Here is a 24,682-nt window from a genome sequence, read left to right on the forward strand (position 1 = left end):
ACGCAAAGGCCAAAACATCGGCCTCTCTCGCCTCCTGCACTCCCTGCTCTTGTGCAACCCCAAATATAGCCAACCCCCAGCTTGGTTCGACCCGGACTCCTACTACTTTTGAAAGCACCTTTGTCACCCCCATCCATAACCCCTGGAGTGCCGGGCATGACCAAAACATATGGGTATGATTCGCTGGGCTTCTCGAGCACCTCGCACACCTATCCTCCACCCCAAAAAATTTACTGAGCCGTGCTCCAGTCATATGTGCCCTGTGTAATACCTTAAACTGAATCAGGCTTAGCCTGGCACACAAGGACGACGAGTTTACCCTGCTTAGGGCATCTGCCCACAGCCCCTCCTCGATCTCCTCCCCCAGCTCTTCTTCCCATTTCCCTTTTAGTTCATCTACCATAGTCTCCCCTTCGTCCCTCATTTCCCTATATATATCTGACACCTTACCATCCCCCACCCATGTCTTTGAGATCACTCTGTCCTGCACCTCTTGTGTCGGGAGCTGCGGGAATTCCCTCACCTGTTGCCTCGCAAAAGCCCTCAGTTGCATATACCTGAATGCATTCCCTTGGGGCAACCCATATTTCTCGGTCAGCGCTCCCAGACTCGCGAACCTCCCATCCACAAACAGATCTTTCAGTTGCGTTATTCCTGCTCTTTGCCACATTCCATATCCCCCATCCATTCCCCCCGGGGCAAACCTATGGTTGTTTCTTATCGGGGACCCCCCCAAGGCTCCAGTCTTTCCCCTATGCCGTCTCCACTGTCCCCAAATCTTCAGTGTAGCCACCACCACCGGGCTTGTGGTGTAGTTCCTCGGTGAGAACGGCAATGGGGCTGTCACCATAGCCTGTAGGCTAGTCCCCCTACAGGACGCCCTCTCTAATCTCTTCCACGCCGCTCCCTCCTCCTCTCCCATCCACTTACTCACCATTGAAATATTAGCGGCCCAATAATACTCACTTAGGCTCGGTAGTGCCAGCCCCCCCCCATCCCTGCTACGCTGTAAGAAGAATCCCTTCCTCACTCTCGGGGTCTTCCCGGCCCACACAAAACCCATGATGCTCTTTTCAATCCTTTTAAAAAAAGCCTTCGTAATCACCACCGGGAGGCACTGAAACACAAAGAGGAATCTCGGGAGGACCACCATCTTAACCGCCTGCACCCTCCCTGCCATTGACAGGGATACCATATCCCATCTCTTGAAATCCTCCTCCATCTGTTCCACCAACCGCGTTAAATTTAACCTATGCAATGTGCCCCAATTCTTAGCTATCTGGATCCCCAGGTAACGAAAGTCCCTTGTTACCTTCCTCAACGGTAGGTCCTCTATTTCTCTACTCTGCTCCCCTGGATGCACCACAAACAACTCACTTTTCCCCATGTTCAATTTATACCCTGAAAAATCCCCAAACTCCCCAAGTATCCGCATTATTTCTGGCATCCCCTCCGCCGGGTCCGCCACGTATAGTAGCAAATCGTCCGCATACAAAGATACCCGGTGCTCTTCTCCTCCCCTAAGTACTCCCCTCCACTTCTTGGAACCCCTCAATGCTATCGCCAGGGGCTCAATCGCCAGTGCAAACAATAATGGGGACAGAGGGCATCCCTGCCTTGTCCCTCTATGGAGCCGAAAATATGCAGATCCCCGTCCATTCGTGACCACGCTCGCCACTGGGGCCCTATACAACAGCTGCACCCATCTAACATACCCCTCTCCAAAACCAAATCTCCTCAACACCTCCCACAAATAATCCCACTCCACTCTATCAAATGCTTTCTCGGCATCCATCGCCACTACTATCTCCGTTTCTCCCTCTGGTGGGGCCATCATCATTACCCCTAACAACCTCCGTATATTCGTGTTCAGCTGTCTCCCCTTCACAAACCCAGTTTGGTCCTCGTGGACCACCCCCGGGACACATTCCTCTATTCTCATTGCCATTACCTTGGCCAGGACCTTGGCATCTACATTTAGGAGGGAAATAGGTCTATAGGACCCGCATTGTAGCGGGTCCTTTTCCTTCTTTAAGAGAAGCGATATCGTTGCTTCAGACATAGTCGGGGGCAGTTGTCCCCTTTCCTTTGCCTCATTAAAGGTCCTCGTCAGTACCGGGGCGAGCAAGTCCACATATTTTCTATAGAATTCGACTGGGAATCCATCCAGTCCCGGGGCCTTTCCCGCCTGCATGCTCCTAATTCCTTTCACCACTTCTTCTACCTCGATCTGTGCTCCCAGTCCCACCCTTTCCTGCTCTTCCACCTTGGGAAATTCCAGCCGATCCAAGAAGCCCATCATTCTCTCCCTCCCATCCGGGGGTTGAGCTTCATATAATTTTTTATAAAATGTCTTGAACACTCCATTCACTCTCTCCGCTCCATCTCTCCTTCCTCATCCCTCACTCCCCCTATTTCCCTCGCTGCTCCCCTTTTCCTCAATTGGTGTGCCAGCAACCTGCTCGCCTTCTCCCCATATTCGTACTGTACACCCTGTGCCTTCCTCCATTGTGCCTCTGCAGTGCCTGTAGTCAGCAAGTCAAATTCTACATGTAGCCTTTGCCTTTCCCTGTACAGTCCCTCCTCCGGTGCTTCCGCATATTGTCTGTCCACCCTCAAAAGTTCTTGCAGCAACCGCTCCCGTTCCTTACTCTCCTGCTTCCCTTTATGTGCCCTTATTGATATCAGCTCCCCTCTAACCACCGCCTTCAACGCCTCCCAGACCACTCCCACCTGGACCTCCCCATTATCATTGAGTTCCAAGTACTTTTCAATGCACCCCCTCACCCTTAGACACACCCCCTCATCTGCCATTAGTCCCATGTCCATTCTCCAGGGTGGGCGCCCTCCTGTTGCCTCCCCTATCTCCAAGTCCACCCAGTGTGGAGCGTGATCCGAAATGGCTATAGCCGTATACTCCGTTCCCCTCACCTTCGGGATCAATGCCCTACCCAGCACAAAAAAGTCTATTCGCAAGTAGACTTTATGGACATAGGAGAAAAACGAGAACTCCTTACTCCTAGGTCTGCTAAATCTCCACGGGTCTACACCTCCCATCTGCTCCATAAAATCTTTAAGTACCTTGGCTGCTGCCGGCCTCCTTCCAGTCCTGGACTTCGACCTATCCAGCCCTGGTTCCAACACCGTATTAAAATCTCCCCCCATTATCAGCTTTCCCATCTCTAGGTCCGGAATGCGTCCTAGCATCCGCCTCATAAAATTGGCATCATCCCAGTTCGGGGCATATACGTTTACCAAAATCACCGTCTCCCCCTGTAGTTTGCCACTCACCATCACGTATCTGCCCCCGTTATCCGCCACTATAGTCTTTGCCTCGAACATTACCCGCTTCCCCACTAATATAGCCACCCCCCTGTTTTTCGCATCTAGCCCCGAATGGAACACCTGCCCCACCCATCCTTTGCGTAACCTAACCTGGTCTATCAGTTTCAGGTGCGTTTCCTGTAACATAACCACATCTGCCTTAAGTTTCTTAACGTGTGCGAGTACCCGTGCCCTCTTTATCGGCCCGTTCAGCCCTCTCACGTTCCACGTGATCAGCCGAGTTGGGGGGCTTCCTACCCCCCCCCTTGTCGATTAGCCATCACCTTTTTCCAGCTCCTCACCCGGTTCCCACGCAGCTGTATCTCCCCCAGGCGGTGCCCCCCCGCCCATCCTCTCCCATACCAGCTCCCCTCTCCCCAGCAGCAGCAACCCAGTAATTCCCCCCTCCCACCCCCCCCCCCCGCTAGATCCCCCGCTAGCGTAATTACTCCCCCCATGTTGCTCCCAGAAGTCAGCAAACTCTGGCTGACCTCGGCTTCCCCCCGTGACCTCGGCTCGCACCGTGCGACGCCCCCTCCTTCCTGCTTCTCTATTCCCGCCATGATTATCATAGCGCGGGAACCAAGCCCGCGCCTCTCCCTCAGCCCCGCCTCCCATGGCCAACGCCCCATCTCCTCCACCTCCCCTCCTCCCCCCATCACCACCTGTGGGAGAGAGAAAAGTTACCACAACGCAGGATTAGTACATAAAACCCCTCTTTGCCCCCCACATTCGCCCCACCACTTTGTTCGAACGTTCTTTTTAATAACCCGCTCATTCCAGTTTTTCTTCCACAATAAAATTCCACGCTTCATCCGCCGTCTCAAAGTAGTGGTGCCTCTCTCGATATGTGACCCACAGTCTTGCCGGTTGCAGCATTCCAAATTTTATCTTCTTTTTATGAAGCCCCGCCTTGGCCCGATTAAAGCTCGCCCTCCTTCTCGCCACCTCCGCACTCCAGTCTTGATAAACGCGGATCACCGCGTTCTCCCATTTACTACTCCGAGTTTTCTTCGCCCATCTGAGGACCATTTCTCTATCCTTAAAACGGAGGAATCTCACCACTATGGCTCTGGGAATTTCTCCTGCTCTCGGTCCTCGCGCCATCACTCGGTATGCTCCCTCCACCTCCAACGGACCTGCCGGGGCCTCCGCTCCCATTAACGAGTGCAGCATCGTGCTCACATATGCCCCGACGTCCGCTCCCTCCACACCTTCAGGAAGACCAAGAATCCTCAGGTTGTTCCTCCTTGCGTTGTTTTCCAGTGCCTCCAACCTTTCCACACATCGTTTCTGATGTGCCTCCTGCGTCTCCGTCTTCACCACCAGGCCCTGTATATCGTCCTCATTCTCGGCTGCCTTTGCCTTCACGACCCGAAGCTCCCGCTCCTGGGTCTTTTGTTCCTCCTTTAGTCCTTCGATCGCCTGTAGTATCGGGGCCAACAGCTCTTTCTTCATTTCCTTTTTGATCTCTTCCACACAGCATTTCAAGAACTCTTGTTGTTCAGGGCCCCATGTTAAACTGCCACCTTCCGACGCCATCTTGGTTTTTGCTTGCCTTCCTTGCCGCTGTTCTAAAGGATCCACTGCAATCTGGCCACTTCCCCCTCCTTTTTCCATCCGTATCCAGGGGGGATTCCCTTCTGGTTTACCGCACAGTGTTTTTAGCCGTCAAAATTGCCGTTGGGGCTCCTATCAAGAGCCCAAAAGTCCGTTTCACAGGGAGCTGCCGAAATGTGCGACTCAGCTGGTCATCGCCGCACCCGGAAGTCCGTGTGTTGAGTTATTGATCATTACTTGAACTTTATCCTCGTGGCGGTATCATAAAGATACCTGGCGACTCTAGTGCAAAGGTCACAAAACAGAGCCAATTGAACCAACCAAAAGTTAGCAACAAAATGGACTAGCAAAATTTTCTCGACCCGATTGTCTGGTCCAGTATGTAGATGACTTGCTACTACAGACAGACACAAAGGGAGAGCACATTTCGCTTCTCGCCGAACTCCTCGGACTCCTAAAACAGATTGGATGTAAAGTCAACCCCAAGAAGGCCCAGATTTTGCAAGAAAAAGTGATTCACTTGGGTACAGTAATCACTCATGGTAAACGCGAGATCGAGCAAAAGAGAATTGACTCGATCGTCAAATTCCCCTTCCCCATAATGTCTCAGCCCTCCAGTCATTTTTAGGACTGGTTGGCAACTGCCGAAACCATATAGACGGTTTCGCCACAACAGCAGCGCCCCTATCCGAACTCCCCAAGAAGCAGGCACCTTGGAAATGGCTTCCACAGCACATGGATGCGGTGGATGCTTTAAAAAGAGCCCTCAGCGCAGCCCCCGAATTTCAGGTCCCAGATCCACTTTCCCCGTACGCAATCAAAGTTGCAAGCACCGACCGAACCATTTCGGCCGTGCTCCTCCAGGAACGCCATGACCAATTACGCCACGTGGCATACTCCTCACGCGTGTTAGATCCTGTCGAGCAAGGATTTTCTGCCTGCGAAAGGCACCTGCTCGCAGTTTTTTGGGCAGTACAGTACTTCGCCTACATTACAGGACTCAACCCCATCACCATTCTCACTGAACACACCCCAACACAGCTATTATTAGACGGTTGACTTAAAGATGGCGCAGTCAGCCAAATAGCGCAACCTGTTGGACCCTTCTTTTACAGGGACGGGACATTAAAGTAAAAAGAACCAAGACCCACACGTTCCTAGCCGACAACTTGCAATATGTAGGTACCCCACATGAGTGCGAGATCATCACCACACAACACAACAAAGGCCCATTTATATCTAAGTCAGCTCCCGGGAAAGCAGGTAACACACCCCAGAGACGCCAGCCCACAGACACGTGGCACCACCGAATATTTATGTGGATGACTCCTCCACAGTTGTGAATGGAAAGAGAATCATCGGTTGCGGCATTTATGTAGAGGACGTGCAGGGACGTGCCCTTGATGAGATTTCACTAAAGTTGCCAGGACATCTAGGCTCGCAGGCAGCAGAACTGGCAGCCATAGCTTACATTGTAGACCACCCTGACTCGTTTCCGACCCCAGCAGACATATATTCGGACAGTTTATATGTCTGTAATAGTTTAGCAAAATTCCTACCCCTGTGGGAAACTAGAGGATTCGTTTCCGCAGATGGAAAGCCCCTACCTTCAGCCCCATTACTCCGGCATATCCTAGAGACAGCCAAAAATAGGAAATATGGCATAATTAAGGTTCGCAGTCATCACCGTGCTCCCCACCCTGGTAACGTTAAAGCAGAGACGCCCGAGCGAAGGCAGGTTCCAGACATGGTTACTTTTGGAACCTCCCCGAGAGCATCCCAGTACACGCGGTTCAGGTCTCAGAGACCAACATTCAGGACCTAGCAAAGGCCCAGAAGGAAGATGAAAAACTCAGGGAAGTTTTAAAAGGAACCTTCCCAGCCCCATACGCTAAGTTTAAGAACACAATCATCACACATGACGGTGAGATTTTGAAAGGCGGCATTTATGTAGTTCCCAGTCAGGACAGGAACTAGATTATTTGTCAGTTCCATGACAATCATGGACACCAAGGCATTGAACCCACCTTAACCCACCTCAGACCTCTCTGCTGGTGGCCTGATTTAAAAGCTGATGTTACTCACTACACTGAAATTTGCTTGATCTGTGCCCTGAAAAATCCGGACAGATATGCAAGAAAGGCTCAGCTTAGTCACACCAGCCCCATTAATGGCCCTTGGACGAATTTGCAGATAGATTACATAGGACCCCTACCCCCCTGCAGAAATGGTTATAAGTATGTGTTGCTGGTCATCGACACCATCACAAAATGGGTGGAAGCTTTTCCATCGAGAACGAATACGGCCAAAACAACAGCTAAAATCCTAACACAGCACATTTTTACAAGGTGGGGCCTCCCACGCAGTATAGAGTCCGATCAAGGCTCCCATTTTATAGGACAAGTAATGAAAAACGTCCTCACAATTTTCAGAATTAGGCAGAAGTTTCACATAGCCAACCATCCCCAGTCAAGCACCATTGTAGAGAGGATGAACAAAACTCTAAAAGCCACTCTCAGGAAAATGATACAACAGAACAACAGCACCTGGGATTCAGTTCTCCCATTTGCTTTAATGTTCTTAAGAAACACGGTATCCACGTCCACAGGATACACCCCCCACAACCTCATGACCGGACGCCCCATGAAAGGGACAGAGTATTTATTAGGGCTGGATTTGGCTGGCCCCGCAGTCACCGCCCTCACGCATGAAAATGCTGTACAGCAGTTAATTGAGAATATAAAGGCAGCCCAGCTCGCAGCAGCTGTGAGACTTGGGACCAGGAGAAAACAAAGCAAAGCTTGTTTCGACAAAAAGGGACATGCCACCGAGTTTGTAGTAGGGCAGCAAGCGATGCTTTCCCTATACAACCCCAGTTCATTCCTTTCCACCAAATTTTCCGGACCGTACTCCATTTCGGACAAAGTAAGCCCCTCTGTATACAAGATCACATATCCCAATGGCAAGTCTGCGGGGTTTCACATAAATCAGCTTAAGGCTTATGGCTCGCAGAACAACCATGCACACCACATCTTGCTCGCAGCAGCAGATGAGCACGCCCAGCCCACAGATGATGTATTCCTACCCTCCCCCAGCCAGTCCAGCCCATCCTCAGACACATCTTCAACTCCACCCCCAGAGGCACGACTCCGCCTCTCCCTTCCTTCAACCAGCAGCGACAGCGACAGTGATAGCGACAGCAATGACGACAGCCACAGCACACCACGTTATGATTACACCCCTGCACCAGGCCCCACTCCCAGCGAATCCAAGCATGATTCCAGTGACCCCTTCAAAATCACATACATCAAAGCCCCTGACCCAGACCCACCACCCGACGATTACGGATTACAACCTAGTCGCTCCAACCTCGACACACTATTCTGGCACCGAGACAATTCGTTCAGGCTCACCTGGAATGATGAGATGGACCCCAATTCACCCCAAGCAGCTTTAGCCAAACTACTCTAGTCAAGAGTATGGCAGCCGGGAGAAGATGATGACAGAGAGTCTGACTCCCACCAAACAAATCCCTCTGTGACCCTGTTCGCTACTGAACAATGAGGTGTCCACATGATGGAAAAAAGAAACCGATGGAGAGATACGGTGTCCTTTCTGATGGAACCTGCACCATGTTTGTTGTATGTTTGTTTGTTTAACGTACATGTTTGTTGTTTGTGAATTCGAAGGTTTTTCATGGCCCCACACCACCACCCTTTTTACGCCCAATGGCTGTTAGAGGAACTAGTTTGTCGACAGACAACCGTTCAGAGGATCTAGTTTGTCGGCAGACACCACTCATAGCTACTCTTCCGATTCGATCACGAGAGGCAGCCCCCCACAGCGACCATATTCTTGCCTGTTCTTTCCGGTCGCTCAGGTAGTGGAGAAACGGCACTGGTCCCGGCCCTGCCTGAGGACCCCCTCTCTGGTCAGCTACGCTCGGGTAGAGCACAAACGGCACTGGTCACCGTCTTACCCGGGGAGTCCACCCATTTCTTACGCGCCGCGGCCCATACGCACCCCATTTTGGCACTTTCAGTTCGAAATTCTTTGGTTTGTTTTTGGCGACCCTTAGGTTGCTTCCATATGCTATTTACATCCTCAAACACTAGGATGGTAGATCGCACAGGCTGCGAGACGGTTCGTGCTATGTCAGTATTTTTCTCGGATGTCTTGTCCAAATATTCGTTTTTTGTTTTTTTTTTAAATGAGGGAGTCACAGATGGTGACCAATTATAATGGGTAATTGGCAACAAAGGACAGGCAGACAGACATACGAGATCTTAAGCAAGATAATAACATATTATATGCTTATGTCCATAGATCTCCAGAACCTCAGGAGCCCCAGAGGAAGAAAAGAAGACCGACGAAAGGAAAGATGAAGACCTTCACGTTTTTCACCTGGATTTTAGCGGGATCCCTTCAATGCGTGTGGACGCTACCCCCCTGACCCCTACCACACAGGCCGTGAATGATTCCCATCCCTGCCATACACTGTACCCCGAGATAGTTACCCCCGAGACAGTTACCGACAAGGTGTGATAAGTTTATAAACTGATATTCACTATCGTACATAGTAGAATCACTCTTAGTACTGGCAATACTCTGCAGTGTCGTGCAGACACTTTAGACTCAGAAAATGGCGAAGGAGAGCCTACCGCTCTCGCACCCCTGTATACACGTTTAGGTCCCCTATTTTCGGTCTTCACCAAACCCCAACCACTTGAATGAATTAAAGTGCATCTGTTTTTCTTTATGTGTGTTTTGTTCGTTCAATAAAGAAATGTAAACCTCTGTGCTTGACTGCCAAGCCAGAGAAACTTGTGTTGCTGCTATTTGTACATTTAAAGTGTTGTAGAATTATTGTTGATTGTTCGAGAGAGGATAGTTTAAGGTTCCAGTTTTTAAATTTTGAAATGCATACCTGAATGTCATAGCGGCCCGTAGAGTTTTATAATGATGTATGTAAGTAAAATGATTTTAGGTAAAAATTGCGTTTCATAGGATAGGGCAGTATAGAGTCCGTGAAGTGGTTATGGGTGCCCTGCTTGGTCAGAGAACGAAGACGATGCGGTAATGTGATCCTTCGCGCTTCACTTTGAGGATCACAAGGAGGGTATGTACCCATCTGGGATGGCCACTTCCCAATTATAAAATGGACACTTTGCAAAGATTGCAGGGAAATGGACAATACGGAGAAAACAAGCAGGTTCAGGGTCTGTCTGCATATAGGAGCCGCAGCTTCCAGACAATACCAAAACTGCAAACCCATTAGCATACTAATGGCCCAGCTCCGGGGACAAAAGAGTAACCAATACTAAGGCAGACACCCCGGCGCCAGAGGAGACCAGAACAAAGCAGGCCAACGACCACCTAGGACACGCCCAGCCATCAGGGCACCCACCACTTTATTGGAGGAAATCGAAAGGAACAAACAAGAAACGGCCCAATTAATTGGGACCAAGTTCAAGGCCCACCCAAAAGCGCGCGAAGCCCCTTTGGGTATGAGAAGGATCCCCCAAGAGAGAATCGTTCTCTTGGCTCCGGCTCTCACCGAGGAGAGACCTGCCCAACAGCTGCACCAGAACAAGTAAGTCCAAGGTCAATGCACGCTACCAGACAGACGACCTTAGCTGTTATCCCGTACCAGTTCCACCCCAGCAGCCTCAGAACCGAACAACGGCCATTGTTCCTCTGACTGAGTGGGTGCCTGAAGCTAAGTATAGGCTTTAGCAGTAGTGATAGTTTAGTCTGTTTTATTTGTGCATGATTATATTTAACTGTGTGAATAAATAAATAAGCATTTGACTTTGAACTAACTAACTGGTGTATCGAGTCTTTGATCAGTATTCGGTTTGAACCTTGTGGCGGTATCGAAAGATACCTGGCGACTCTACAGCAAAACGTAATTAGAATTAAGGAAGGTGACCATATTGACCGCCATATTCAGAGCCAAATAAAGATGTTCAAATTCCACACGGACAGTGACCCAGGTCCGGGATCGAGCCTGGGACCTCGGCGCCGAGAGGCAGCGGGGCTAACCCACCGTGCCACCCACTGCGCCACCGTGCTACCCTCGACCGTCCAAAATGAATCACTTCACATTTATCTAGGTTGAACTCCATCTGCCACTTCTCAGCCCAGCTCTGCATCCTGTCAATGCCCGGTTGTAACCTGCAACAGCCCTCGGCACTATCTTCAACTCCACCAACCTCCGCGTCATCGGCAAACTTACTAACCCACCCTTCCACTTCCTCATTCAAGTCATTAATAAAAACCACGGCAGAGGTCCCAGAACAGATCCATGTGGGACACCACTGGTCACCGACCCCCAGGCGGAATACTTTCCATCCACTATCACTCGCTATCTTCTTTCGGCCAGCCAATTCTGTATCCAGACAGCCAAATTTCCGTGTCCCATGTCCCCTAACTTTCTGAATGAGCCTACTAAGGGGAACCTTATCAAATGCCTTACTGAAATCCATATTCACCACATCCACTGCCCGACCTTCATCAATGTGTCTCGTCACATTCTCAAAGAATTCAATGAGGCTTATGAGGCATGACCTGCCCCTCACAAAGCCATGCTGACTATCTTTAATCATAAATAATCATAAATCCTATTTCTCAGAATTCTTTCAATATTTTGCTCACCACAGACGCAAGATTGTGGTGAGCAACCATGTACATGTGGTTATGGAGCCCACCTCTTCACTCACCTGATGAAGGAGCTGTGCTCCGAAAGCTAGTGATTCGAAACAAACCTGTTGGTGTAAGATTTCTTACTGTGCCCACTTCTACAAGAGGACGATGGCAAAACTCAGCAGGTCTGTCAGCACCTATCGGGAGATAAACATCCATCCCGACAGATGCTTGCAGACCTGCTGGGTTTTTCCAGCATCCTTCTGTTCTGGTTTCAGATTCCAGCATCCACAGTATGTTGCTCCTTTATGTTATGTTGCCAAAACATTGCAATGCTTGCTTAAACAATAAATAGGTCAAGAAGACGATTTCACCACAACACTCCCAGATACAACTATAGAACTATGATGGCACAAACCTGTACGTGTTGTATTTGCTGCATCAACTGCTGGTACTGTTGTAGAAGTTGCTGAAGTTGATTATGTTGTTGCATCATATTCTGCTGCTGGTACTCTATGCGTTGTTGCTGCCATTGAGCTGCTGCTGCCTGTAACAGCTGCAATCTCTCTGCTTCCTCTGGATCTTCGGGAGGTTGGATCGTAGGCTGAAAGAACATTCACAATTTGTAGTAAGTGTTTTGCAAGGCACATTTCACAAACTGCAAATTCTCTGTCTACTATTGGTATGGCTTTTAAGTTCTGTCATAGTTGAGAATCACAGAAAATTTAGAATAAAGATCTTGATGCCTCCCCAAACACATGACTTAAATACCAAGTTAATTGGCTTCCAGAACTTTGTGAGAACTTATGCTCTCACTATATTGCAGAAATAGAGCTCTAATATGCTCTCACTTTAAAAACATCAAAGCTGTCTTCATCTTGATGAATACACTGCAAATTTTAAAATTATTTTTTAAAAATCTTGCAGATGTAAAATGGATTAAAAACATTGAGCTTTTTGGTTGGCTTGGACCAGTTTGGGATGAAGGGCCTGTCTTAAAGGTGGGCAAAATAAAAGCCAATGTTCCCATATTCCCAATCACCTGTTGTTAACAATCTTAGTTACAACAGACTAGGAAAACTTTCCAACCAACCTTCATTGGATGATTTTAAATTCTGATCCTCATTTTTAAATTGCACCATGGCCTTGCCCTCTCTATTGCTGTAATCTCCTCCAACGCCACAACCTTCCAAGATATCTATGTCCCTCCAGTTCTCCCTTCTAATTCTGCCCTCTTGTCCATTCCTAATGATAATCGCTCCACAATTGGGACCCATGTCATCAGTGACTTAGGCCCCAAGCTCTAGAATTCCCTTCCTACATCACTCTGGCTCTCGTACTCCACATTGGTCGAATGAATTTTTAAAAAAATGCCATACTACAATTTCTTTAATGTTCCTAGGAAGCACCTTCGGACTTTACATTATGTTCGTAGTGCTAAGTTTCATTTGTTGTGAATGAAATACATTGCAGTGTGGGGTTGTGGGATAAAAGCAACGGGATTAATTTTGAATTGCTCTCTTAAAATAATGAAACGAAGAGTAAATTCGGAGGAAAATAGTTGACCTGAAGGACCTGTGGAAAGGGATACTGGTGCACAGAACACATCATTTTAAAACTACATGGAGGTTAAAAGGATCAATAACATGTATATAGCACCTCAGACATAATAAAATATCCCAAACCACATAAGGAAAAATAAGGCAAATGACGGTTTAGTCAAAGGTAGGTACTAAGGAATGTCATCAAAGAACTTAATTTGAAGCCTACTTGTGACAATAAGCGATTTTGCACATCTTTGGGTTGGGGGGGTGAGACCCACGCAGACACGGTGAGAATGTGCGAAATCCACACGGGCAGTGACCCACAGCCGAGATTAAACCAGAGTCTTCAGCGCCGCGAGGCAGCAGTGTTAACCACTGCGCCACCGTACCTCTCTTAAAATTGTAAATATTGATATCCGGAGGAACTTCGATATACTTATATAAGCAGCAAAGTTAGCATGCAGATGCAACAAGCAATTAGTATGGCAAATTGCATGCTGACCTTTATGGCAAGGGGATTTAAGTGTAAGAAATTATAGGATATGGGGAGTGGCTGAGAAAATAGAGTTGAGGTCCTATGGTCTACTCCTATCGCTAACATTCTTAATGTTAGAATGATTGCAGCATAGAGGTAGCAATTCCACCCATCATGTCTGTGCTGGCTTTCTACAATTACAACTGAGCTCAACCCACTCCCCCACCTTTTCCCCATAACTCTGGATATTATTTTTCATTCTGAAAAAAACACAATTGATGAGCTAAACTAATTTACTCCTCAAAGTATTTATTAGTTACATAATGGTTCCACAAATTATAAATTATTTACCGGGGGGTCGGGGGGGGAAGAGAGACAGAAGAGCAGGGAGAGAATTGCAGAAAGAAGCAGCGTGTTTGCGGCACAGTGGCTAGCACTGCTGCATCACAGCTCCAGGGTCCTGGGTTCAATTCCGGCTTCGGGTGACTGTGTGGAGTTTGCACTTTCTCCCCATGTCTGCGTGAATTTCCTCAGTGTGCTCCGGTTTCCTCCCACAGTCCAAAGATTTGCAGGCTAGGTTGGTTGGCCATGTTAAATTGCTCCTTAATGTCCAAAAGGTTAGGTGGGGTTATGCGAATAGGGTGGAGCGTGGGCTTAAGTAGGGTGCTCTTTCCAAGGTCCGGTGCAGACTCGATGGGCCAAATGGCCTCCTTTTGCACTGAAAATTCTATGATTCTATGATAAGAATGAAAGTTATGAAAACTAATAATAATAATGATCTTTATTCGTCTCACAAGTAGACTTACATTACACTGCAATGAAGTTACTGTGAAAAGCCACTAGTCGCCACACTCCAGTGCCTGTTCGGGTACACCGAGAGAGAATTCAGAATATCCAATTCACCTAACAAGCACGTCTTTCGGGACTGGTGGGAGGAAATGGGAATACCAGGAGGAAACCCACGCAGACACAGGGAAAACGTGCAGACTCCGCACAGAGAGTGACCCAAACCAGGAATCAAACCCATGTCCCTGTGAAGCAACAGTGCTAACCACTGTGCTACCGTTCCGCCCACTATCTATCTAGTACACCCGCATATATTTTTTATACTTTAAGCATTAAATATTACAGAAGCATTAGCAGGGACTGAAGCAGCAAACAATAATATAACATCATGGTCTGTCAAATTACCACCAAGTATCAACACAGAACACAGTTGGTTGTCAAACTCACAAAAAGTTTTTCTGTGGCAGAGATAATGCAAAAATTATTACTATACTATTACACAATTGCCACCTGCTATAACTAAGCGAGACACACTAGGCAGACAAAGGCCACCTCAAGGAACAAGGTGATGGGTATACCTCCTTCTGGAAAGATAAACAATCGTCGCCTCCTAGGGATTGACTTCTCCATCAAAAGCAAATTAGGTGGCCTTCTCAGAGACTCCATTTGCAGAATGAACAAATGCATCATGACCCTTTCGACTCACTCGAGCCCAGAACCAGTGCACTGCAGTCCTCAATGTGTAGGCCCCAACATTGGAAGGTACAGACAGGCCAAAGAGGAATTTTACCCCAGCCTCGAACAATCCCTGACAAGAGTTCTAACGGACGGCAAGCTGATCCTCCTTAGCAATTTCAAAGCCAGTCAGAAAGGACACAGACCTCTGGGGAGGCGTAATTGGCAGAGGGTGGGGTAGGAACATCAAACACCAATGGTAACCTGCTCCTGACAGAATGCGTAGAACATGAACTTGTCATAACCAATGCCTTGTTCTGGCAGAGACAAGTACAAGGCCTCATGGCAACACCCTCATTACAAGCACTGGCACCTGCTCAACCATGCCCTCGCCCAAGTGAGGGACCACAAGGATGTGCAAATTATCCACACGATGACAGGAGCGATTGGAACCGGAGCGACTACATCTAATCACTCTGTGATCAATATTAATGAAGCCACTAAACAGCAATGGCAACAGAAACAACGTTGCAGAAAAAGCAACGCTGAGGCACTGAAAGACCATGATAAGAGAGCCCGATTCAGCCAGCGCTTGACTGCCAACCTGACCACTTCCGGTGGCCCAGAGGTGCAGAGTGCCCACAGCACCTGATCTGCCTTCAAGGCCTCCATAATCAGCAGCCACGAAGAGACGCTTGGCCACTTGATCAGGAAACACCAAGATTGGTTTGATGAAAATGAGCAGGCGATCCAGAAACTGAAAAGTCCCAAGTTCAAGGCTTCTCTAAACCTGCAAAAGCAACCCAACTCGAAAGCAAGACAGCAGCTCTACAGACGGCTGATTGTTGAGGTCCAGCAAAAAAACACGTGAGCTACAGGACAGATGGTGGGTGGAGAAAGTGCAGGAGATCTAGCAGCTAACGATAACCATGACTCGCAGGGTTTCTTTAGCAGTCAAGATCACCTACGGTACAAGTACCCACGTCTCGATCCCACTGCTGGCCAAGAACGGAGAGGTGCTCATCAAGAACAAAGAGCTGGCAGCGCCCGCTGGAAAGAGCACTACGAAGACTTGCTCAACAGTGAGACTTGGTCTTCAAGCGAATGTCCTGGACTCCAACTCACAGCATGCTACACACCATCATCTCAGCATAACACCAACTTGCACGAAGTAGAAAAGAACATCCAAAGCTAAAGAACAACAAGGAATCAAGAGCAGATGGAATCCCTGCTGGGATTCTAAAACATGGCGGAAAAGTAATACTGGCGCAAATACATGGCCTAATTTCCCTCATCTGGACGGGGAACGTGCCAGGGAATCTCAAAGATGCTGTAATCACGACCATCTTCAAGAAAGGTGACAAGTCCGTCTGCAGCGATTACAGAGGAATTCCCCTATTGTCAGCTGCAGATAAGGTCACCGGAAGGAGCATTCTTCAGGTGAGAGAGAGAGACTGGAGCAGTAATCCAGAAACCTAGGGCAATGTTGTGGGGGATCTGGGCTCGAATCCCACCATGGCAGATGGTGAAATCTGAATTCAATAAAATTCTGCAATTAAAGGCTTAATGATGACCATGAAACCATCGTAAAACCACATTTGGTTCATTAATGTCCTATAGGGCAGGAATCTGCCATCCTTACCTGGTCTAGTCGACATGTAACTCTAGATCCACAGAAATGTGGATGACTCTTAAATGCAGTCTAAAATGGTCAAGGGAGATTAAGGATGGGCAATAAATGCTGGCCCACAATCACAGAATAATACAGTGCAGAAGAGACCCTTCGGCCCATCACGTCTGCAGCGATGCATGAAAACACCTGACCTGTCAGCCTAATCCCATTTGCCAGCGCTTGGCCAATAGCATTGAATGTGATGATGTGCCACATGCTCATCCAGGTACTTTAAAAAAAATGTTTTTACCCAGGCATTTGTATATATACATCAAACACAATCACAACTAAAAGGAGAGCACCAGGAATACACATAGCGAATAAATATCTAACAATCCATCGTCCACTCTCCCTGCTGTCTTCTGACAATCCAAAGATCGCCACCCCTGGACTCGGGTCCACCTTTACCCTCAACACAATGTCAGCAGACCCCTGCCAGAATCACTTCAGCTTCAAACACGCCCAAAACATGTGGATGTGGTTCACAGGCCCGCCCACGCATATCCTCCTCACCTCAGAAAACCTACTCATCCTGGGCAGCGTCATATGTGACCTGTGGACTACCTAGAATTGAATAAGGCTAAGTCTCACACAAGAAGAGGATGCATTCACTCTCCAAAAAGCCTTCCCCCCCCACACCCTCCAACTCCCTCCTCAGCTCTCCCTCCCACTTGCACTTGACTTCTCCTATCAGGGTGCCCTCCCAGTCCATTAGTTCTTTGTAGATATCCAACTCTGTCCTCACCCACCCCCGTTTTCGACAGCACCTTGTCCTGAAACCACGGGTGCGACAGGTTGGGAAAGGATAACACCTGCTTCCTCACATAGTCCCTCACCAGCAAGTACCAGAACCCATTCCCGCTGGGCAGCTCATATTCCTCTACTAGCCCCTCCAAGCTTGAAAAGATGCCGCAACCAATAGGTCCCCAAACCTCTCAATCCCCGCGTCCAGCCCACACGGAACGTACCTATGATTCCCGCAGATCAATGCCCACACCGAGACCCCTCCAACCTCATGTGCTCCCGCCACTGTTCCCACACCTTCAGGGCCGCCACCACCACCGGACTTGTGGAGTACCTGGCCAGCGGGAATGGCCGAGGCGCCGTCAACTGTGACCCGAAGCGAGAGTCCATACAAGAGGCTGCCTCCATCCGCACCCATACTGACCCCTCCCCCACTACCTTACCATGGCTATATTTGCCCCCTTCCATCTCCCCGCTCTAGCAACACCTTCTTCACCCGCGGGGCTTTAAACACCCACACGACAATGCATTAACCTTCCTAAAAAAAAATCTTTGGAATATAAATCGGGAGTTTCTGGAACACAAATAAAAACAACGGGAGAATCGACATCTTCACAGATTGCACCCGTCCTGCCAACGATTGTGGGAGCACGTCCGACCTCTCAAAATCTCCCTTCATTTGCTCCACCAGTTTTGCCAAATTGATCCGAATGATATGGCCTCTTGTAAAAGTCCTCAAATACACCATTCACCCCCACCGGGCCTAAGATCATATTTCCCCTCCTATCCTTCACCTTTCAGATATCCCTCGCCGCCTCCTGCTTCCACAGTTGGTGTGCCCACATCCTACTCGTCTTTTTCCCATAATCATAGACTGCCCCTGTGGCCTTCCTCAGCTGCCCTACTGTGTTACCCGTAGACACCAGACCAAACTCCATCTGGAGTTTCTGCCGCTCTTTCAACAGCCCAACCTCTGGGTCCTCCAAATACTTCCTATCATCCTGCAGGATCTTGTCCACCAGCCTCGCCATCATAGCCCGTTCCGTCTTGTCCCTATGCGCCTGTATCGATATAAACTCCCCCCGGACCACTGTCTTCAGCTCCTCCTATAGTGTGGCGGCCGAGACCTCACCTCACCCGTATCATTCAGCTCCACATACCCTCGAATAATAACCCTCATCCGCTCACAAACCGCCTCATCTTAGCCTTCCAAATCGCCAAAGGTCTACTCCACCATTCGCTCCATAAACCCTTTCAATTCCCTCGCCACCGATACCCTCCCCGACTGTGGACTCGACCGATCCAATTTTGACTCAATAATCATATATTTTTTTTAAACCACCATTATCAGCCGGTGAGAGTCCAGCTCCGGGATCTTCCCCAACACCCGCCTCATGAATTCAACATTGTACCAATTTGGGGCATAAACATTGACCAGGACCACCGGCATCTCCTCCAATTTACCACTCACCATTACGAACCTTCCCCCAAGTCTGCTACTATATTCCCACCTCAAATGCTACCTGCTTTTTATTAGGACGGCAACCCCCCACTTGCACTTATATCTAATCTTGAGTGGAAGACCTGACCTACCCACCTATTCCTTAGCCTGGTCTGATTCTCGATCTTCAGGTGTGTTTCCTGCAAGAATTCCACATCCGCCTTTAAGCTCCTCAAATGCTGCTCTTGACCAGCCCATTCAGTTCTCTCACATCCCATGTGATCAGCCTGGCAGACCTTGATTTCCCCGCCCCCCATACTCTCCCATGGTGCAAACAACAATAACAATAAGAAAGAGAAAAAGGAGAATAACACAATCTCAACGGAGAACCCCCGAGTGAAAAAAGGTTCTCCTCCAACCGCACCCCCGCCTCCCCCACCCGAGAGACAGGAAAATAACAACAATAACAGTTTAAAAAAAAAAAACTCCCCAGCAAGGGGGGGCCAGAGAGAACCAACAGCCCCAAACACCTCCTCCAAAGTTCAATGTCCTCCTTCTTCTGTCAGTCCATTGTCTCCAACAAACTCCATCACCTCCTCTGGTGTTCCAAAGGAATACTCGCGACCATTGTGGGTCACCCAGAGGCGGGCCGGGTATAACATCCCGAAATTCACGCCCTTCTGAAAGAGGTCAGACTTACCTAACTCGGTTGGAACCTTCTCTTCTCTTGGCCAGTTCCGCATAGAGGTCCTAATATACCCAGAACTTATTACCCTCCCAGGTACATCTCCTCGTCAGACTGGCCCACCTCAAGATCCTTTCCTCATCAAGGAATCGGTGTAACCTCACCACCATCACCCTCAGCGGCTCATTCGTCTGCGGCATCCTCATCAGCACCCTATGCACCCGATCCACCTCTAGGGGCTGGTCGAAGACCCCGTTTCCCCAACAGCTTCTCCAGCATTTTGGCTACATAAGAGCCAGCGTCCACTCCCTCAATGCCCTCTGGCATCCCCACAATCCTCAAGTCAGTCTCTGGGAGTGTTTATCCAGATCCACCACGTTCTCCTTGAGCAGTTTCTGGACATCCCTCAACATCCCAATTTCAGCCACCAACGAGGTAAGCTGCTCCTCATGTTCTCCCACCGTCTCCTCCACCTTCTGGATCACCCGACTTTGGGTCTCCAACCACAGCCCTACACGGTCAATCCCCGCTTTCAGCAGATCTACCATCTTCGCCAGGTTCTCCAGAGCTTTCCTTCCCTGCTGGTTGAATTTTTCATTCAAAGAAGAGTCCACCAGCTGCTCCATCAACCATTGAGCCGGTAGGGCCGATCCCTTGCTCTCCGCCATCTTTCCCTGTGTCGTAGGAAGCATTTCTTGCTCTAGCAGCTCCTTTCTTCTAAAACCACTTCTGGTCCACAACTCTATTCACCGGTGGAGTATAGTCTTCCTCCACCACTCCTGTACCTTTTTCCTTTAAAACATCTGCTCGTTAATCAGGGCAAAGGACCACCACGCGCTGCTAAATGTGCGACCACTCACACCATGTCCGCCACCAGAAGTCCATCCAGGCACTTTTTAAATGATGCGAGACAACCCGCCTCTACCACCCTTCCAATCAATGCAATCCAGACAGTAACCACCCTATGGGTAAAAACTTTTTTCCTCAAATCCCCCTCAAACCTCTGCCCCTCACCTATAACTTGTGGCCCTTTGTAACTGATCCCTCAACTAAGGGAATAGCTGCTCCTTATCCACCCTGTCCATGCCCCTCATAATCTTGTACATGTCGATCAGGGCGTCCCTCAGTCTTCACTGCTAGAGCAAAAACAACCCAAGCCTATCTAATCCCCCTTCATAACTTAAATGTTCCATCCTAGGCAACATCCTGGCGAAACGCCTTTGCACCCGCTCCAGTGCAATCACATCCTTCCTGTAATGTGGCGACCAGAATTGCACAGTACTGCAGCTGTAGCCTCAGAAAACTTCTATACAACTCCAACATGACCTCCCTGCTTTTGTAATCTATGCCTCAGTTGATAAAGGCAAGCGTTCTATATGCCTTTCTCACCACCCTATTAACCCTATTAGGGGCAGCATGGTAGCATTGTGGATAGCACAATTGCTTCACAGCTCCAGGGTCCCAGGTTCGATTCCGGCTTGGGTCACTGTCTGTGCGGAGTCTGCACATCCTCCCCGTGTGTGCGTGGGTTTCCTCCGGTGCTCCGGTTTCCTCCCACAGTCCAAAGATGTGCAGGTTAGGTGGATTGGCCATGATAAATTGCCCTTAGTGTCCAAAATTGCCCTTAGTGTTGGGTGGGGTTACTGGGTTATGGGGATAGGGTGGAGGTGTTGACCTTGGGTAGGGTGCTCTTTCCAAGAGCCGGTGCAGACTCGATGGGCCGAATGGCCTCCTTCTGCACTGTAAATTCTATGATCTATGAACCAGTCCTTCTGCCGTCAGAGATCTCTATGGACAAACAAGCCACGGTCCCTTTGTTCCTCAGAACGTCCCAGTGTCAGACCAGTGATTGACTACTTCCTTGTCACATTACTCCTTCCGAAGTGCATCACCTCACACTTTTCAGGGTTAAATTCCATCTGCCATTTTTCTGCCCATTTGACCATCCGTCTATATCTTCCTGACACTCAACTTCACTGCTAACCACCCAGTCAATCTTTATGTCTTCTGTAAACTTACCCCCCCCCCCCACATGGTCACCTATGTATTTTATTTAAGTGACAAACAGTAGGGTACCCAGCACAGATCCCTGTGGTATGCCACTGGCTTCCAGTCATTAAAGCAGCCGTCTGTCATCAACCACTGTCTTCTGCAGCTCAGCCAATTTTGAATCCACCTCATCAAGTTACCCTGTATCCTATGTGTATTTGCCTTCTCTATAAGTCTCCCATGTGGCGCCTTGTCAAAGGCTTTGCTGAAATCTGTGTGAACTACATCAACTGCATTACCTTCATCCACATACCTGGTCACATGTTAAATTCAATCAAATTTGTTAGGCATGACCTGCTTCTGATAAAGCCAAGCGCTGGCTAGTCCTGATCAAACCTTGCCTCTCCAAGTGGAGATAGATTCCCTCCTTCAGAATTTTCTCCAATAGTTTCCCTCCTACTGATGTGAGGCTCGCTGGTCAGTAGTTCCCTGGCTTATCACATGCCCGCATAATATGAATGAATTTTTAAAAATACATTCCATAAGTTTAAAAGATCTACCTCTTATTAATATTCTCTGTTCCTCTTTTAAAGCAGATACAATTAAAGATTAATTTGGATGAGACGAAACAGAAGCCCTCAGAACCAAGCATTGTACAATTATGAATAAAGAAACTATCCCATGTTCAGACTTGGAGCAGAATCATAGCACGATACAGCATAGACCTCCATTTGGCCATGTGGACCTCTCCCAGTTATTTGATTGGTCTCTGGAGCTGTTTGATTCATCCCATTCCCCTACTCATTTCCCAGTAGCCCTGTAATTTTTCCTCCTTCAAATATTTTACCCAAATAGCTTTGGCAAGCTATTAGTGAATGTTTCCACCACCTGTACAGGCATTACATTCCAGATATTAACAACTCGCTGTACATTCTTTCCTCTTATGCTGCCTCTGGTTCTTCTGCCAATTAACTTAAATCTTTGTATTCTGATTATTGACCTTCCAAGTCAGTAGAAGCAGTTTTGTGCAATTTATCCTACTCTTTTTAAACCCTTCAAAAGCCTTTGAGCACAACTTCCGGTGACGCGGGCGGGAGGCAGCCGCACAATGGAGGGCTCCCATTCGGGAACGGCATTTTCAGGTCTTTAAGCCCGGTCCCAGGGTCCAGAGGCAGCAAAAGCAGGGAGGAGGCACAGTAAAGGAAAATGTCAAGGGTGAGCAAAAAAACGGCCGTAAAAAAAAAACAGCTGAAGGTCCTTCGGGGAGTGGAAAGGTCACCGCAGGGTCCCCAAGGAAAATGGAGGCTGGAGCACCAAGGGAGGTCGCATTGCTTACAGCTGAAGAAATAACTACGGTGATGGCTGCGGAATTCGAAAGGCAGTTTACAAAATACATGGAGACAATGAGGAAAGAGAGGAGGGAGATTTTGAGTGTGCTGGTGGAGAAGGCGATTTCCCCGGTGACGACGGCGGTGGCGAGCGCAGTGGCGGAGGTGCGGGAGCAAGGGGAGGCGCTGAAGGAAGTGGAGGAGACATTATTGCAGCACGGTGATCAACTTACCTCGATGGGGACGGAGGTGCGGAAGGTGATGGAGATTGACAAGGATCTGAGAGGAAAAATGGAAGACCTGGAAAACAGATCCAGGCGACAGAATTCGAGGATTGTGGGGCTGCCTGAAGGAGTTGAAGGACCGAGGCCGACTGAGTATTTTGCCTCGATGCTGGCGAAACTATTGGGGGAGGGGGAGGATCCCTCCCGATATGAACTGGATCGAGCTCATCGGTCGTGGAGGCCTGTACCAAAGGCGAGTGAGCCGCAAAGGGTAGTGACTCTGTACAGTGTGAAGGAGAAGGTCCTGTGCTGGGCCAAGCAGAAGCGGGTGGTGCAGTGGGCTGGAGCTGGTATACGTGTATACCAGGACTTTACGGTGGAGCTGGTGAGGAGGCGGGCTGCCTTCAACCGGGTGAAGAGGTCACTGTACATTAGCAAGGTGCAGTGCGGAATTGTATATCCAGCGAAGCTGAGGGAGATTTACAAGCTCAAGGACTATTATTTTGGAACGGAGGAAGCAGCGGAGGAGTTTGCGAAGGCAGAAGGGCTGTGGCAGAACTGAGAAATTGAGAAATGGCCATGTGCCGATGTAACCTCATGACTGTATTTTCTTCTTTTTTGTTTCACTGTGCGGGTGTATGGGCTGAAGGAGCCAATGTTGTATCTATTTGGACAAGGGAAGTGATCGGACTTTCACTCGAAATCAGGGCTCTTTGGGGTGTAGGTGGAAATGCGGGTTTTGTGTGCTAAAAGGGGATTTCTGGGCTTTCCTAGGGCCGGGCAAGGGGGACAGGGATCCGGGCGGGGGCCTCCACGCTGGCCGGTTTAAGCCAGCCAGTGAACGGGAGTGAGGTGGGGGGAGGGGCTGCGGCCATTGGAAACTGGCAGAACAGGGTCCGAGTGGTCTAGCCAGGGTGGAAAGTTGGGGGGAAACCGAGGTTGGGGGGAGGAGTTTTACAAGATGCAGTGGACGGGAGGAGCTGGAAAGGGGGGGGGGGTTTACAACTCTTGGGCATCATGTACGGCGGAGGGGGGGGTGGACTCTATAGGTTAATGGCGACCATGGGCGGTCCCGGACTCCTTTTTCTTTTTCTCCTTTGTTTTTTGTTTCCACCGTGGGAGGGTTTGTTTTATTGGATGCATATATTGACAGGTGGACCGTTGTTTGGGGTGGTGGGAGGATGGGATCGTTGTTATTGTTAAGGGGATTGATTTTGTATTTGTTACCGTTTACTCTCTGTGGGTGGGGTGTAAATTTTGAAGGAAAATGTGAAAATGGAGAATAAAAACATTTAATTTTTTAAAAAAGCCTTTGAGCACAAAGATCCCTTCTGAATCTTTGTTGCTCTAACGAGACCAATACAGATTCTCTAGACTCTCCAAGCAACTGAAATGTTTCATCCCTGGAACGTTCAGCTGTGTCCCTAGCTAACTGTTTCAGTACAGCTACAACTCTGGTATCTACCCAGCAATGTGGAACATTCTCCAGGTGTCCTGTGTATAGGACAAATCCAACCCAGCCACTCACCGCCCAATCAGTCTACTCTCAACCATCAATACAATTATGGAAGGGGTCATTAACAGTGCTAC

At 48.8% G+C, this 24,682-nt stretch overlaps 1 protein-coding gene across 3 annotated transcripts in view; it reads right to left on the minus strand.

Annotated features, from left to right (window-relative positions):
* The window catches only part of ylpm1 (YLP motif containing 1), a 155,579-nt gene that overhangs the window by 78,198 nt on the left and 52,699 nt on the right, over positions 1–24,682 (minus strand). For all 3 annotated transcript variants that reach the window (XM_072493210.1, XM_072493217.1, XM_072493202.1), the window contains exon 4: positions 11,948–12,133. In XM_072493210.1, coding sequence (XP_072349311.1) covers positions 11,948–12,133 — 186 coding nt within the window. The remainder of the gene's footprint in view (positions 1–11,947; positions 12,134–24,682) is intronic.

Source organism: Scyliorhinus torazame, chromosome 2 (assembly GCF_047496885.1).
Source record: "Scyliorhinus torazame isolate Kashiwa2021f chromosome 2, sScyTor2.1, whole genome shotgun sequence".
NCBI lineage: Eukaryota > Metazoa > Chordata > Chondrichthyes > Carcharhiniformes > Scyliorhinidae > Scyliorhinus > Scyliorhinus torazame.